At 32.0% G+C, this 13973-nt stretch overlaps 1 protein-coding gene across 5 annotated transcripts; it reads right to left on the bottom strand.

Moving 5' to 3' along the window:
• Nucleotides 1-822: 822 nt before the first annotated feature.
• On the bottom strand, nt 823-8679 carry LOC105114754 (histone H2A.Z-specific chaperone CHZ1-like). 5 transcript variants are annotated; one of them, XR_840197.1, is made up of 3 exons: nt 7987-8679; nt 3803-3946; nt 823-1321 (listed from the first exon to the last, which is right to left on the bottom strand). XR_840197.1 is itself a non-coding variant. In XM_011011414.1 (2 exons), the coding sequence occupies exon 1, from the start codon at nt 8545-8547 to the stop codon at nt 7999-8001; it is 549 nt and encodes a 182-aa protein (XP_011009716.1). In that variant the 5' UTR covers nt 8548-8679; the 3' UTR covers nt 3656-3946; nt 7987-7998. The 5 variants fall into 5 exon arrangements, 4 of the variants coding, with proteins under 4 accessions (XP_011009716.1, XP_011009718.1, XP_011009719.1 ...); XM_011011414.1 differs by lacking the exon at nt 823-1321 and having other exon boundaries at nt 3656-3946; XM_011011416.1 differs by lacking the exons at nt 823-1321; nt 3803-3946 and adding an exon at nt 4262-4539.
• Between the last annotated feature and the right edge of the window lie 5294 nt (nt 8680-13973).

The following is a 13973-nucleotide window of genomic DNA, read 5'->3' as shown; positions in this document are numbered from 1 at the left end:
AATTGACACATAAGGGTCCAAATTGAATGTTTCTGAATCTATGAAGGCTAAAATGATATAATTAGAAGAAACCTAATTTAGCCACTAACACATGATGACGACTCTATTAATTATCAATTGAGTCTAAAAACCTTTTGATTTTAATAATTATATCCTAAACTTAATCAATATTAGATATTAGTGTCAGCCTTCCGTTATCCAATGATAGTAACGTTTATATAATAAATTAATTTTTTCCAATTTACACACGATATTTAAGTGCTTCCATCCAATATGCAAAAAAAAAAAAAACAGCCCTCAATTTGCCATAAAGGATAATCTTAACATAAAATCTTAGAAAATTTTCTCCTTTCATCCAACCCAATGAAATGGAGCAGAAGCTATCATAATTTGATACTAAAATCATCCTTTCTGCTATATTATAAGGTCTTCTTTTGGAGCCTTAGATTGAAGCACGTCAAATGAGACGATGATGTTTAATTAATTAGTAATTAGCAATAGCTAATTAGGATGCTCACAAACACTTATTTGTTAATCTTTTATTTGATTATTCATGTGATAATAATTTGTGTGATTTGATTATATTGAGATATCTTCATTTATTCCATAGTCATGTACGTAATATATTTGTCAAATGATTTTAAATAACTAGTTTTTTTCTTCTTTTTTTTCCTTGGAGGTTTAGCCTTATAATATAGCAGAATATGTGTGTGCGCGCGTGTGTGGGTGTGTGTGTGTGTAAAATGGCTATTTATTGTGGAATATAAGGAAGGAAAGAAAAGTCTAGATGGAGAAATCGTGAGCCGTAACGAGGATCTATAATTTGAAAAATATAGATTCGATTAACCTACTTTTTCAGATGCAGCCTATTCAATTAAGTTCCGTTCCAAGATTTAGAGGTTTTTCTTGGAACACTGCTTGCCTACAAATGCCTGGCCAAAAGGTGCTCGGGTCCCTGGTGTTGGACCGTTGATGTCTGTTCTGTTGGTTTTTTATGGCATGACCACCGGCGATTGAACATGCAGGGCCACTTGGTCAAGCCACGCGGAGATTTTCAAGGGGACTCGTATTCCTAATTTTTAACCTACTTCAGCTGTCGATTTCCTTAACGTGGGCCATTGCTAAAGGGCAATCACTAGCCACGTGAATGTGGGGGCTACTCCTCCGTGACTGGTTTTTCTTTGATTGCTCCGTGGCGATTCTGCATCTTCTTGTTACTCGATGCCCTGTCTCTGGTCACAAATAATGAGAGCTTGCAGCCTAGATGAGCTCTGCTCACTGCTAAGCCTGGTTCATTCAGCACACAAGCTCCTGATCTAGCCTTCTGGAAAGGGATTGTTTGAATTTCAAATGCTAATAACAACTTGTTTGATATTGTAATAACGATTAATATAAAACAAACTTGGAACACGAAGAGAAGAGAAACATGATCGGAAAATGCCGAGCAAAAACCACGACTGTAATGCAACATGATGCTTGCATGAGCCAACCAACTTTTCTCATCTTCCTTGTCTTTCATGGGTGTTCAATTGAATCATGAGTGCTAATTTCTAATTTTATGATGTATACAGTAGTAAAGGTTCGATTGGATTTGGTAGAAATCTTTAGGATTCTATAGATTCTTTAAATAGTTCATCTTGTAAAGTATAGGAGGAAGCTTTTTCATGGTGATTTCATGTTGAGGTGGAAGGTATTCAACTAGTCTTACCCACTATTTTAGCTGTTAGCAAATCCGACTTTGCTCTCAAGTAGACGCTGGGTTTTTAATGTCTGGGATTTCCATTATGAAGATCTAAGGATAAAGAGATTCACCTCAATACAGCTCCAGATTCTTTGTAAAAAAAAATAAATATCTTATGAAGTGAGGCAAGAATGGATTTCGCAAAATATGAAACTCTGTCAAATCTATTTAAATATATTCATGTGGTACAAAATCCAAGAAATCTCCCAGTGAAAGAAGAAAATAAATAAATAAATAAATCAGGTTTAGAACGTTTCATGTGCTATCTAAATGATGAGATAGCACTGCCTGCTTAATTGGTTCGTAAGCATGAGTTCTTGGACAAAGGCTAAGATCCACTTCTAATAAAGCTTAGCTGCCATAGTTGACTGCCTGACATGACTTTGTGGTTGTAGGAATTATAGGGTTTATGATGAAAAGAAAGGTCCTCACCTGTTCAAGAATGAAAAGCACCATGTGATAAAAAAGGAAAAAAAAACGAAGAAAAAAGGTGCTTCTGGATCAAACTAGGGGAAGTGTTTCTACTCACTAGCAAATATTGTCAGGCATTAGCCCTCAACCTGATCAAAATCAAGTAGCAAGAACTACGCAATTAAGCAACCACGTTATTGGGAGCACAACGAACAATATCCAAAAACATTGATATTTACTAAATTTTAAGAGGGAGTTGTTGGGCCAAAAGGTCGGCTAAATCAAATCAAATTGTAGCCCCACTTGCGTATAATTACAAGGAGGAGGGCATAATTAAAAATGAAAGGCGAACGGGAAGGGGGAAAAAATGTTGTTTTAAAGGAGTCACCAACCTTGATCATTTCCATCTTCATTTGCCCCTCCCATCATTTCCTAGAATGGCTTCCATGTGAGTCATGTAAGCTTATAATAGATACTATTTAATCAACAAATTAGAAGCCCGATTCCTTCTCTATGCACGAAATGGACATGTATGCAGTAGGAATGCCGCAGTAATTTCTTCATACCAAAACACACACACAAGCACGCACAGGTGCTTGCATACACGTATGTGATTCATGTTATGTGAAACTTTTGCGAGGAAATTGAATTCAGATGGAGGCAGGCGGCATCATAACGCATGGCAATGCATGGTGGTCCTGAGTCATGGCACGTATAATTGCAGGAAGGAAATAGGGATCGGACTTCGGTGAAAGGGAGATGGAACACAAAATGTCCCTTTTATTGATACAGATGGCCAAAAAGTATTGTCCCACAACGAAACTTTCCTGCAAGTAATCCGAGGGAGAGCAACAGAGACAGAAAAGGGGGTCATGGTCTTCTCGTACATACAAGAAGAGATAAGAGAAATGAAGGGAGGCCAACGACCACCTAAATGGTCGGTCGATGTCAGCTTCCTATCTTTTGTAGAAGTGAGATTTTAATTGGCGGATGGTGAACCTATCATATGCTTTCCTCTATGTCGTCAGCTGGTCCAGCATGAGACCCCTTGGAAGTGGCGCATAAACTAAACCTCAGCAAGCCAATAACCAGATTGAGTGGGCATCACAATTCCTCACATCCAAGGAATAATGGTAGGGAGGGGGGCAACTAAGGGGTTAAGGAGTTGGATTTGAGTCCACCAAGACTATGAACGCCAGGCCTATGGACCATGGTCCCTTGCTATACATATCCTAAGAACATGGACCAAGGGATAATGCATGAATTCAGGCAATTATTTGACCTTGCGTACTCCTAAAGCCGAATGCCAACATCAATGATAAGACGCACACCAAAATTCTGCCACTCCTACAGTGTTTTCGCAGTTACTATCTGTTCCACTGTGACACGGTTTTGGCCATGTAATCAATGAATTCATTTCTTTCCTTCCTAAATCCATGCATGGGTGGTCCAGTTCCATTTTAGAGGAGTTGATTTCCGCGTAGGAGTTCGACATTGAGTGCGTAGAAATAGACTATAGCTTGATTTTGATTTCATGAAATATGCACCTAAGGTGTGCCAGCATCCATACTTTCATTAAATTGCAGGCCAATGTGAAGAACTATGAGAACAAACACAAGCAAGTGCTTAAAGCAAAAGCTAAAAGACGACCTTAAGATCATGAGGCGATCGAAGCACCAGCAAGTCATGCAAGTTGATCTTCATGTTCCGGACAATCCTCATGTTTGAGAAATGCAATTCAGGAGTGCGCCAAGTGCTTGGTCCGGTGAGGGCCATAAATGCGCAACACATTGCCTGAGTGTGGCTAACAACAGCTTAAGAGACACTAACGTAATTAATTAGACTGCGCCTGAAGGTATCTCAACATCCATAACACACCGAAGTAACCAAGTGGCATAAACAAAGGCTTTAGAAAACAAGGAAATCGAATTTAGACTGAATATCAAACACCAAAGTATCTGTATTTCAAGTTTATATGATAAGCAAATCAATGTGTTCTAATTTGCTAATTAATTATTCTGGACTACTCCGTTGTTGAGAATAACTGTGAAAGCAAAAAATGCTGTTACGAGTGGAGCAGAAATAAAATGCAACTCCAAACACTAAAGGGCCTAACCCCTAATGCAACTCAGATTAATATAAGGTCATCATGAATGGTATAACACATAAAAAAATGTGCAACAAGTCATCCAAGACCCATCTCCCAGCACAATCCCTGCTTGAAAAATCAGGAAAAATAGGCCTGGCACAGGCCATACATACACACAACTACATACACAAGCAAGTATGAAGGTCTTCGCTGCAAGTGCTGTCCTTGGTGCAAAGAGTTGAGGCCAAAACTCTCATGTAGCTTAAAAAGGGAAGGGTCCATACTGAACCTGATAAAGCTATAGTAATAGCCAGGAGGTAAGGTTAATTTGAGTCGAGCTTAAACACACAAATAAGATTAAAGTTCAGCATCAAAACACATAGCCTGTAGGAAATGTATAAAGTTAGAACACAAAATAAACATATGGAACACCCCCAGTGTACTCACTTCGTCTCTGAAGTAGATTAGAGCTTAAAGAACAATTCATCAAAAGGCAGATAACAGTAGGTCATTTCCCTCTTATGGAGTCCTAGCAATACTTGCTATGGCCAATGATTTAGAGTGGCCGGTCAAGGTGAGGAAATATGATATGGATATAAACAGGAAAGAATACAAGAAAGAGATAGCAAATGAAAGAGACAAATACCAAAGTTTTTCTCCAGGAAATCCAGAGGCCAGAAATTTGCACAGAAAGAAGCTTAAAAGTTTAGTTGTGTGTTGGAGCAGGGAAGTGGTGGTGGATATTTGGCCATAAGACTGACTATAATATTACAACTCTAAATCAAACTCAAACCAAGATCGTTGAATTTATATTTCAGGAAATTGATATATCAACTGGCTCTGTACATACACTATAAACCAACCAAATAAAGATTTGACAACCCTTCAATATGCCAATCATGTGAGGCATATTCTGCGACTTCAAGCTCAAATAAAAGATGATTTTTCATCAAAGGTAAACTACACTGCCCTTTTAGAATAAAAATAAAAGTTTATAAGGTCTCACCAAAACCACAAGCTAATTCATGATTGACTTTAAAGATTGCTACTGGTGCTAATCAACCATAAGATGTGTGGGGCAGAATCACCACGCACTCGTTGGACCACATCTTCAGGAACCAAATACAGTGACAAGTTAGAGGCTGTTGAGAAATAGAGTAATATTCTAATCTTTTGGATAGCTGAAGTTTGAAAAATAAAAACTGGAACTTCTGTTCAAATGCAACATTTCTCCATTCATAAAAATAGAAAACTAGTTTTCTAGTTTTCCAAATATTTACTGGGTTTGGGGAACACATTTTAGAGGTACTTCACAGTTTTTCTTTACAAAATTTCCAGTGGTTTTTAAATGAAGAAAAGACATGACCATTACAATTTTTCTTCTTCTATATATAAATACTTTTTAGGAATGTTATATATATATAGCTGGTGTCATAAATTTATTTTTTTATTATAAATCTAACATAAATCATAAATTTATTTTTTATTATAAATCTAACATAATGTTTTTTTTAGTTAACAATATAGCTTTTTCATATATAAATTTAATTTGAATACAATAAAATTAACATTTTACAATTAAATTATCACAAATACAAAATATTGAAAAGACTATTATAAATTATGATTTTGATTTTTTTATAAAAAATAGTTGTACACGCTTTCCAATTTTTCAATGGAAAAGAAAACTAGAAATGAAAAAAGAAAATAGTTTCTTGTTAGTAAACAGACCTTTAGTTTTTCAAAAATTGGATCCCTATGATAAAAATCAATGTGAGTTATACAAAAAGAAGACTAGAATACACCTAGATTCCTTGTGTGTGTTTAATCAAGCCACAACTATATAGACATGCACCGTAATATTGCCAATTTATAGTGGCTTACTAATAAACCAAACCAACTTCAATTCCAGAAAGTAGACTTTCCATATCAAAGCAAACTTCAATACACCTTTTTTTTTAAGGTTATGCAACTGCAATCCATACCCTCAGTACTTTTCGACAGGTCAATGTTAGCTGGAACACGATACATTATGGTACGTGGTACGGGTATGCATATGTCATTTAATTGAGATAGAAGTAATATTTCCTATTAACAAACTATTAGATTGTTTTAGTTATTAGCCATTAGATCAGTTTATTAAGATAATCATGACATGTGCTGCTTTCTAATTATCAAAAGATAAAAAGTATTGTATGGGAGCATGTAAATTAAAACTTCCAAACAAGATATTTCCATCCCAGGGCCTTGAAAATTGTGTACAAGTTACCTCTTCCCCAAAAAACCTCTCGATCTTTTCCATGCATGCAGCTGAAGATAATTATCTTTTTTCATGCATGCAGCTGAAGATAATTATCTTTTTCCCTTCTTTATTATTTTTTTAAAAGGTAACAAATTGAAAAGTCCAACCTAAATATGCAACCTTTTAGATTCCAATTAATAACAATAACTTCAAATCTTAATTTTTCCTTTCTCATAAAGGTTTTACAAGTTTAATGCTATATTTAAACACAAATACTTGTAAATCCATGTGAAATATAAAAAAAAAAGGGTGGCCAATTTTCACAATCTAGATCACAAACACACCATGGTTGGGATCATGCGATCCAGATCATAATTCTAGGGATTTCAGCAAATTAGGTAACTGTGAGACATGTTTGTTACTCCATTATCTTTGAACCATTTACCAACATAGCAATTACATTGCTAAGCATGCATAGAAGTCCCTGCAAAAAGTTTGTCAAGAATCGCTAAACCACAAGAAACCACACAAAGGTACATATACCTACCTCTTTACCACTAATTTACAGGACTACATAATCTCATAAATAGTTTACTCATATTCAACAATCACCATGCATTTGCATATTTTCCCACTCATTTCCAAGTCCTGATGCAGGGTTTCGAACTTGCTACCAATAATTTACAAATAAAATGAAATCACATTCTGTACTCTCCCCAACACAGTTCAGGGAAGAACAGTATATGAAACTCAGATGAGTTATTCAATGTAGTTGCTATACCCAGATGAACTAGCGAAAGTCACGACATTTGTTGATAATGGACAGCATTTAGTGGCATACTTTCCAAGAGAAGAAAGCTTCTATTAGACAGCAATTAAAATTCATTAATCATTTTCCTAAATCATGGATTCATGGATTTTCTGTTATTCCCAAGACGTCAATTAGACTCAGTGAGGAACATTAATCATATGTGCCAATTGTGGCCTGGTTAAGGAAAACTATTACACTATCATGTCGTTACCAACCTAGGTGGATGTTTTTCTCCAACACATCTCAATCACCAAAGTATCTTTTTTCCTACCAACTTTAGAAGGAAAGGATCCTACTGAGCATCACCATCATTACAACTTAAAAACTAGCTTGTTGTATTCCTCTAGATTGTTCATCCAAAAAGAACATACTAACACAATTCCCCTAGCATCTCTTCCTCTTTAACTCTTCAGCATTACCACTAAGTTTTGAAGGCAAACACCCTCTACGATAACATCACCAACTTGTCTACAAACAGAGATTAAACAATAAATTTGTAATAAGAGAAACGAAAGACTACCACATCTACATTTCCACAATGATCAATTTCAAAATTCAAAATTCAAAATTCAAATGGAAAATAAACAAAATATCTATTCAAGGTTGCTACAACATATATTGCGAAATCACTAAATTCTAATCACTACTTGACTAATGAAATTAACCTCAGTTTTCTTTAAAACAAAACTAACCTTGCTTTAAAATCACGCGTCACTGTCATCATCATCATCATCATCATTCATGTGATTGTCATTAGCAATATAAACTCCAGGATGCACCGCTTTTCTTCGAGTCCTCGACGGTAAAATATTATCCAAATCAACTTCAGCCAATGGATCATCCTCCTCCGCCTCCTCACTATCATCGCCACCGTCCAATTCACTTGATTCATCACCATCATCATCACTCGAGTCGTCATCTTCATCTTCTTCAATCAATATCCCTTTCCCTTTCCGATCCACCAACACTTCCTCTCCGTTCTCTTCTTCTTCATAATCACCATCTTCATCATCACCATCTTCTTCTTCTTCCACCACTTTCTGTACGGTGTCATTTTGGTTATTGAAAGAAGCTTCTAGAGTTTGCGTTCTATCAGTGGTTTTCTCTTGGGTGTTTGGTGAGTTGTTGGTGAGAGACTCAAGCTTTTGCGATTTGTTGGTGTGATTTTCTTGCTTGTTTTCAGGAAATGGATCCTCATCGAGTTTGCGTTTAGTGGGTAATGCGGGTTCGTTTGGGATTTCGGTTTCTGCCATTGATTTGTTTCGTATGGGGTTTATGGGAGAAAAACACAGATTTTTAGGGTTTTTGGAGAGACTAGTGAGTGCGGTACCTAGTTGCAATTTAAGAGACAACGAAGGATCGAAGAGGAAGGTTCATTTATTATAAGAAAACTAAGGCTGTTTTTGTTTCCGAAATGTGGTTTTAAGAAAGTATTTATTTATATTAAAAATATTAATTAATCAAAAAAAAATTTTAATCAAAAAAATTTTAACTTGTTTTCTAAAAAGTATTTTTTAAAAAAATTTAGGTAAATTTTTTTAAAAAAATCATAAAAAATTTAAAAATATCATATTATTTATTGATTATATTAAATATGGACCTCAAATTTTTTATTGTTATATATATTTTGTTTTAAATATTTATTTAATGATTTTCTATACTCCATGGATTACATGGATTAATACAGTGTATTTACTTAAAACGAGAAACCTAAATAATAAGGTAAAATCATTTTTTACTTGGGATTAAGTAGTTATTAGCAATTTAATTGGTATTAATTTTGTCTATTTGTCTTATAGTAAAATGATTTTCTTGTTTTTAAAAATAAAAAAAATATTAATTTTTTGTTTAAGGGTTTTTTTTATTTGGTTAAATGATGAAAATACCCTTAAAGGTAAAAAAATTATTGAACTTGGATAAAGGTTTTTTTTCATATTTTTTTTAGATGATAAAGTGAACCTTAAAATAAAAAAAAAAGAGGTTGATTTGAAATGATTTTTATCTTTATATTATGGTTTTTTTATTTTAATTACTTAGATACCTAGAGTTGTTTATAAATTTATATATGAAAATATTAATAAAAAAGCTTGTAAACACATTCCTTACGACTTTCTAGCAGAATTGGGGAGTTAGGTGATGACTAAAAACTATCAACTCTCATGTCATCCAACTCATCTGGTGATGACACATCTAATGTTATGGATTGTGTATTAAGATTCATAATAGTTCAACAGTTGTTGAGTTTTTTCTCCTTCTTCTCTTTTTTCTTTTTTAAGCCTGAGTGTTTGTGTTGAGCTGATGCAACTATATTATTCGATAGTTTCACCTATATTTAACTAGTTTTTTTCCCATGTTTTATATATAAAATGCCTAAATATTCTATGATTTATGTTTTGAAGGCACTTTTGGATAAAAGATGCAAAAATGAGTAAATTAAAGATAATTGATAGATTTGATCTTCAGTCGATGTTTTGTGTAGAGCGTGAGCTCTAGAGGTCGAAATGAAGTAATTCCAGTGGCATTAAAAAGATAACATCCATACCTTTTTGTACATTTAAGGTAAGAAAATAAAATAAATAAGAGCATGAAAATCGCAACTTTCAAAGTCAAATCTCGTAATCTGTCAATGTTGACCTTCAGTCATTTCAACTTAAATATATGGATCTACAAAGGTCCAATTGATGCAAACTTAATTTTTTTGGATTCCTGACTAAAAGGTCTATAAACTCAAAACATTTTAGGTAAAAAAGATGTCATATGACGGAGATATAATTTTTTAAAGATGATAATTGAATTTTACTAGTAAACATGTTTCGTGAAGGAACATGTCCAAATTACATTTTGAAGCATCGAAATTGGCGTTCAAGTTTTTATTTCAGCAATTTAGCTTCTCTGAGTTAAAGTTTTAATGCAAGGCTAGTTCTCATTTTTAGAAAAATAGTTGTTGAAGTACTTAAATATAAACTGTCAACTTAAGGAAGGACTATTTTGTTAAATAGGGACTAGGGTTTCTTAACATATATATATATATAAAAAAAAAAAGAAGGGAAAGAGGGCAAAAAGGAGGCAGCAACCACAAGTGAAGAGACATAAACTCTCCTCTCTACAACCAGAAATAATGCTTTCTTCTATCTTTAGGAGTAGTTGTTCAATAGATATGCAAGGCTAAACTTGTTTTGATGGTTGCAATGATGCAAAAACTTTCAGATTTCAAGAACTGTGAGATTTATTCTTCCATTTATTTTTAGATTGTATTATGAATGAGTATGCTTGTTTTCTTATGCATATTTCCTATGACTCTTTATCTTAATTGCTAGAGTGGACTCTAAGTTATTATTTTAAACAATCTATTGCTAAGTTTGATATCAAAACCGAAGTTGTGGTATATATACTTATGACTAAACTTGTTAATTGTAGCGGAACTACTTTATTAAATTTAGGGAGAATATTTGATCAAAGCAACATAAGCTGCGGATAGCTTGGTTGTTAAGATTAATGAATTTATCTAGATCTTAAGGCTGCCATTGGAATAAATCATTAGTGCAACACATTATGATTGTTTGTTGGTTAAGATTAGTTTTACAACGAATCTGTTAACTAATCAACATTAAGAAAAGATAAAAAATTTAGAATATAAACTAGAGTTTCATTTCAAGGATCGGTTCTAATTTCTGCAGGTGGATGTATGCTTGCAACTAAGATTTTTTTTCTTGATAAATTTCAGTTTTAATTGATTTTGTTTGCTAGTTTAATTTCTGTCATAGTTTAAATCATTACAAATCAAACCCCCTCAATTGCATAACATACGACATAAAAATCTTAACTAAATTTTCCTTGTGGGATCGATTCCTTACTTACTCTATAATATCTTGTGTGTTTTAAGCTAGGGTAATTAATTTGTGTGACCGCAATATCGCAACATGAACCTTCAAAAATTCAAATGTATCCTCCTGTTTTTATTTTTATCACATTTTTTTTTATTGTTTTGATTGTTATTAGTTTTGATTTGGATTTTTTAAAAGTTTATTGTTTTTTTCAATTTCATCTCTAAACATTTTATTCTACTTTATTTTTTTATTTATTTTTGTCCTTATTTCTTTATTTCTATTTTTTTATCCTTTGTTTGATTTATTTTTTATTTAATTTTGTATCCAGTTTTGATCCTTATTTTGTTATTGCTATTTTTTTTAATATTTTCATTTATTTTTTTTCAACTTAATCCATAATTATTTTTCATTTATTTTTTATATTATATTTGATTCTTATTATTTTAATTGTTATTTAATTTTTAATTTTTAATTTCTTATGATTGGAAATTCTGCTTTTTTTTTTTCCCATGTCTATCTTCTATAGGGTAATATTAGTCTAATGATTTGGACCACTTATTTCAAAGATTAGATTGGTTTAAGTTCATCTTTTTTTGAAGTCCCTTTTAAAATTGATTATTTTTCAAATTCATCATTTGAAATTGAGTTATTAGGCTTTGAGTTTTGTTATTTGTTTTGTTTTTCTTTTTGTGAAGTTATTCCTATCTCATATTATAGGTAAGGAGTTAGTTGAGTTGGGTTAACTTGGGTTGAATAAGGTTTTATTTTAACCTTTTGTTACAAAATTATTTTTTTTAATTTTATTCTTTGGCATTAAATTATTGATTCTTGAGTTTTGTGATTTTATCCAATCTTTTTTCTATGGGGTCATCTTGGGTGCGAGTTAGTCAAGTTAACATGTTTTGGTTCGGGGGTTCGGGGTTTTTTTCATTGTTTTTTTTTTAATTAATCTTTGATATTTTTTTTAGGTCCTTCTTTTAAATATTTTTTTTAAAAAAATTTTGATCTCATATTGCTTTTGGCGGGTTAGTAGATTTAACTCAGGTTGACTCATGCTTTTTTCTTTAATATTTTTTTTTTGAAATTGATTTTTTTTACTTTCATACTTTGACATTAAGTTACTGGACCTTAAAATTTATGATTTTTTTTTTTATCACTTTTCATTTTACAAAGTTATTCAATCTCATATCTTAGATCGCATGTTAGACAAGTTAAGCTAGATTGACTCTATCATCATTTAAACATCTTTTTTTTATGTTATGAAAAAATCAACTTGGTTGGGGGTATACCACAGACCACCTATCTAGTTAGTTTATATTTTATAAATAAATTTCAATTAACAACCCTAAATTTTAGTGTTTTTGTCAATTACACATCTATACTTTTAGTTTTACCAATTAAATATTTATTATAGATTTGTTGATTAATTCAGGTAAGATTTTACGAGAGGTTGGTTTGTTTACAATTTTTCTTTCTCTCTGTTTTATTTTTTTATCTTAATAATTCATTCATTTTTATTTTGGCATATAAATCATAGAACAAATTTGTACTTTGATGGGATCTCACTCAAATTAATGGGCAGTAATTGAGAAAGGGAATTTATGAAATAATAATATTAAGCATTGGAAGAGATCAATTTCTTTAACACAAATAATCATCTCATTAAAAAGACAAAAAAAAATGGTTTTACTATATAGATTGTGGGTTATGTGTGAATTTAATATGGATTGTAATAATGATTTTTTGTAATTTCACTCATCTATATTTGTTTATTAGGTATTGAGTTTGATAATTTATTTTAATTTTCATATTATTGAGTTGTCGTAGTGTAAATTTATTTTAATTTTCATATTATTGAGTTGTTGTAGTGTAAAAAAAAAAAAAACATCTTGTCATTGGTTTGAAGCTTGATTTTATGAAAAAATAAAAGGATCAAAATTGAAAGTGGGTTACAAATAAAGTTTTTTTTTCCTTGTACTCTTTGGATCAAAATTGAAAGTGGGTTACAAATAAAGTTTTTTTTTTTCCTTGTACTCTATATGCCTTGAGATTTTTCTCAATTTCTATTTTGGTTTCTTTAGTTTGACACTTATATGTTTCGGTTTAAAATTTTATTTTCTTCATGTTTAAGTTATTTGGTTTGAGGGAGAAGAGAGAAAATCAATGTATATCCATATTCCAACAAAAGAAAAACACTCATTCTTGGCATCAATGCAATATAGAGAAATACTTAAAAACACAAAAGAAAATGTTAACACTCAAAGATATAACAATCCCTCTCTTCTCAAAAGGTTTTAGGAGATTTTTTACTAATGATTCATATGGATTATTATTAAAGATCAGAAATTTAGATGACTTACGATTTGCAACAACTCAGCTTGAGAGATTAAGGATAAGATGTAATTAATACAAGATATTACAATTTTAGACCTAGAAAAATAAAGTAAAGACTTAGTTGAATAAATTTCTAAAACTATCATAAAATAACATATGAGATATTTTCCTATTTGTAGGATATTAAGTTTTTTTTAAATAAAATTTTATGCCTCGTATTTTGTAATTTATGATTTGTATAAATGTTATAGAATATATGATAAAGAAAAACACTTGAAGACATAAAAGAAAGAACTAGCATTTATAGGAATGATAACACCTCTTTTCTGAAACGGTTTTATAAGATTTTTCACTAGTGATTTGAGTGGGTTACTCTCAAAGATTGAACACTTGGATGACTTTTGATTTGCGACAACTCAGCTTTAAAGTAGTTAATCAATCCTAAAAAGGAAGATCTATTCTATAGATAATCTTCATTCAAACTCTAAATTATCTAACAAGATCATTATGACTCCTAT

The sequence above is a fragment of the Populus euphratica genome, unplaced genomic scaffold, assembly GCF_000495115.2.
Source record: "Populus euphratica unplaced genomic scaffold, PopEup_1.0 scaffold788.1, whole genome shotgun sequence".
In the NCBI taxonomy this organism is placed as follows: domain Eukaryota; kingdom Viridiplantae; phylum Streptophyta; class Magnoliopsida; order Malpighiales; family Salicaceae; genus Populus; species Populus euphratica.
Note: the sequence above shows the minus strand (reverse complement) of the source record. Positions and strands in the feature narration are given on the sequence as shown.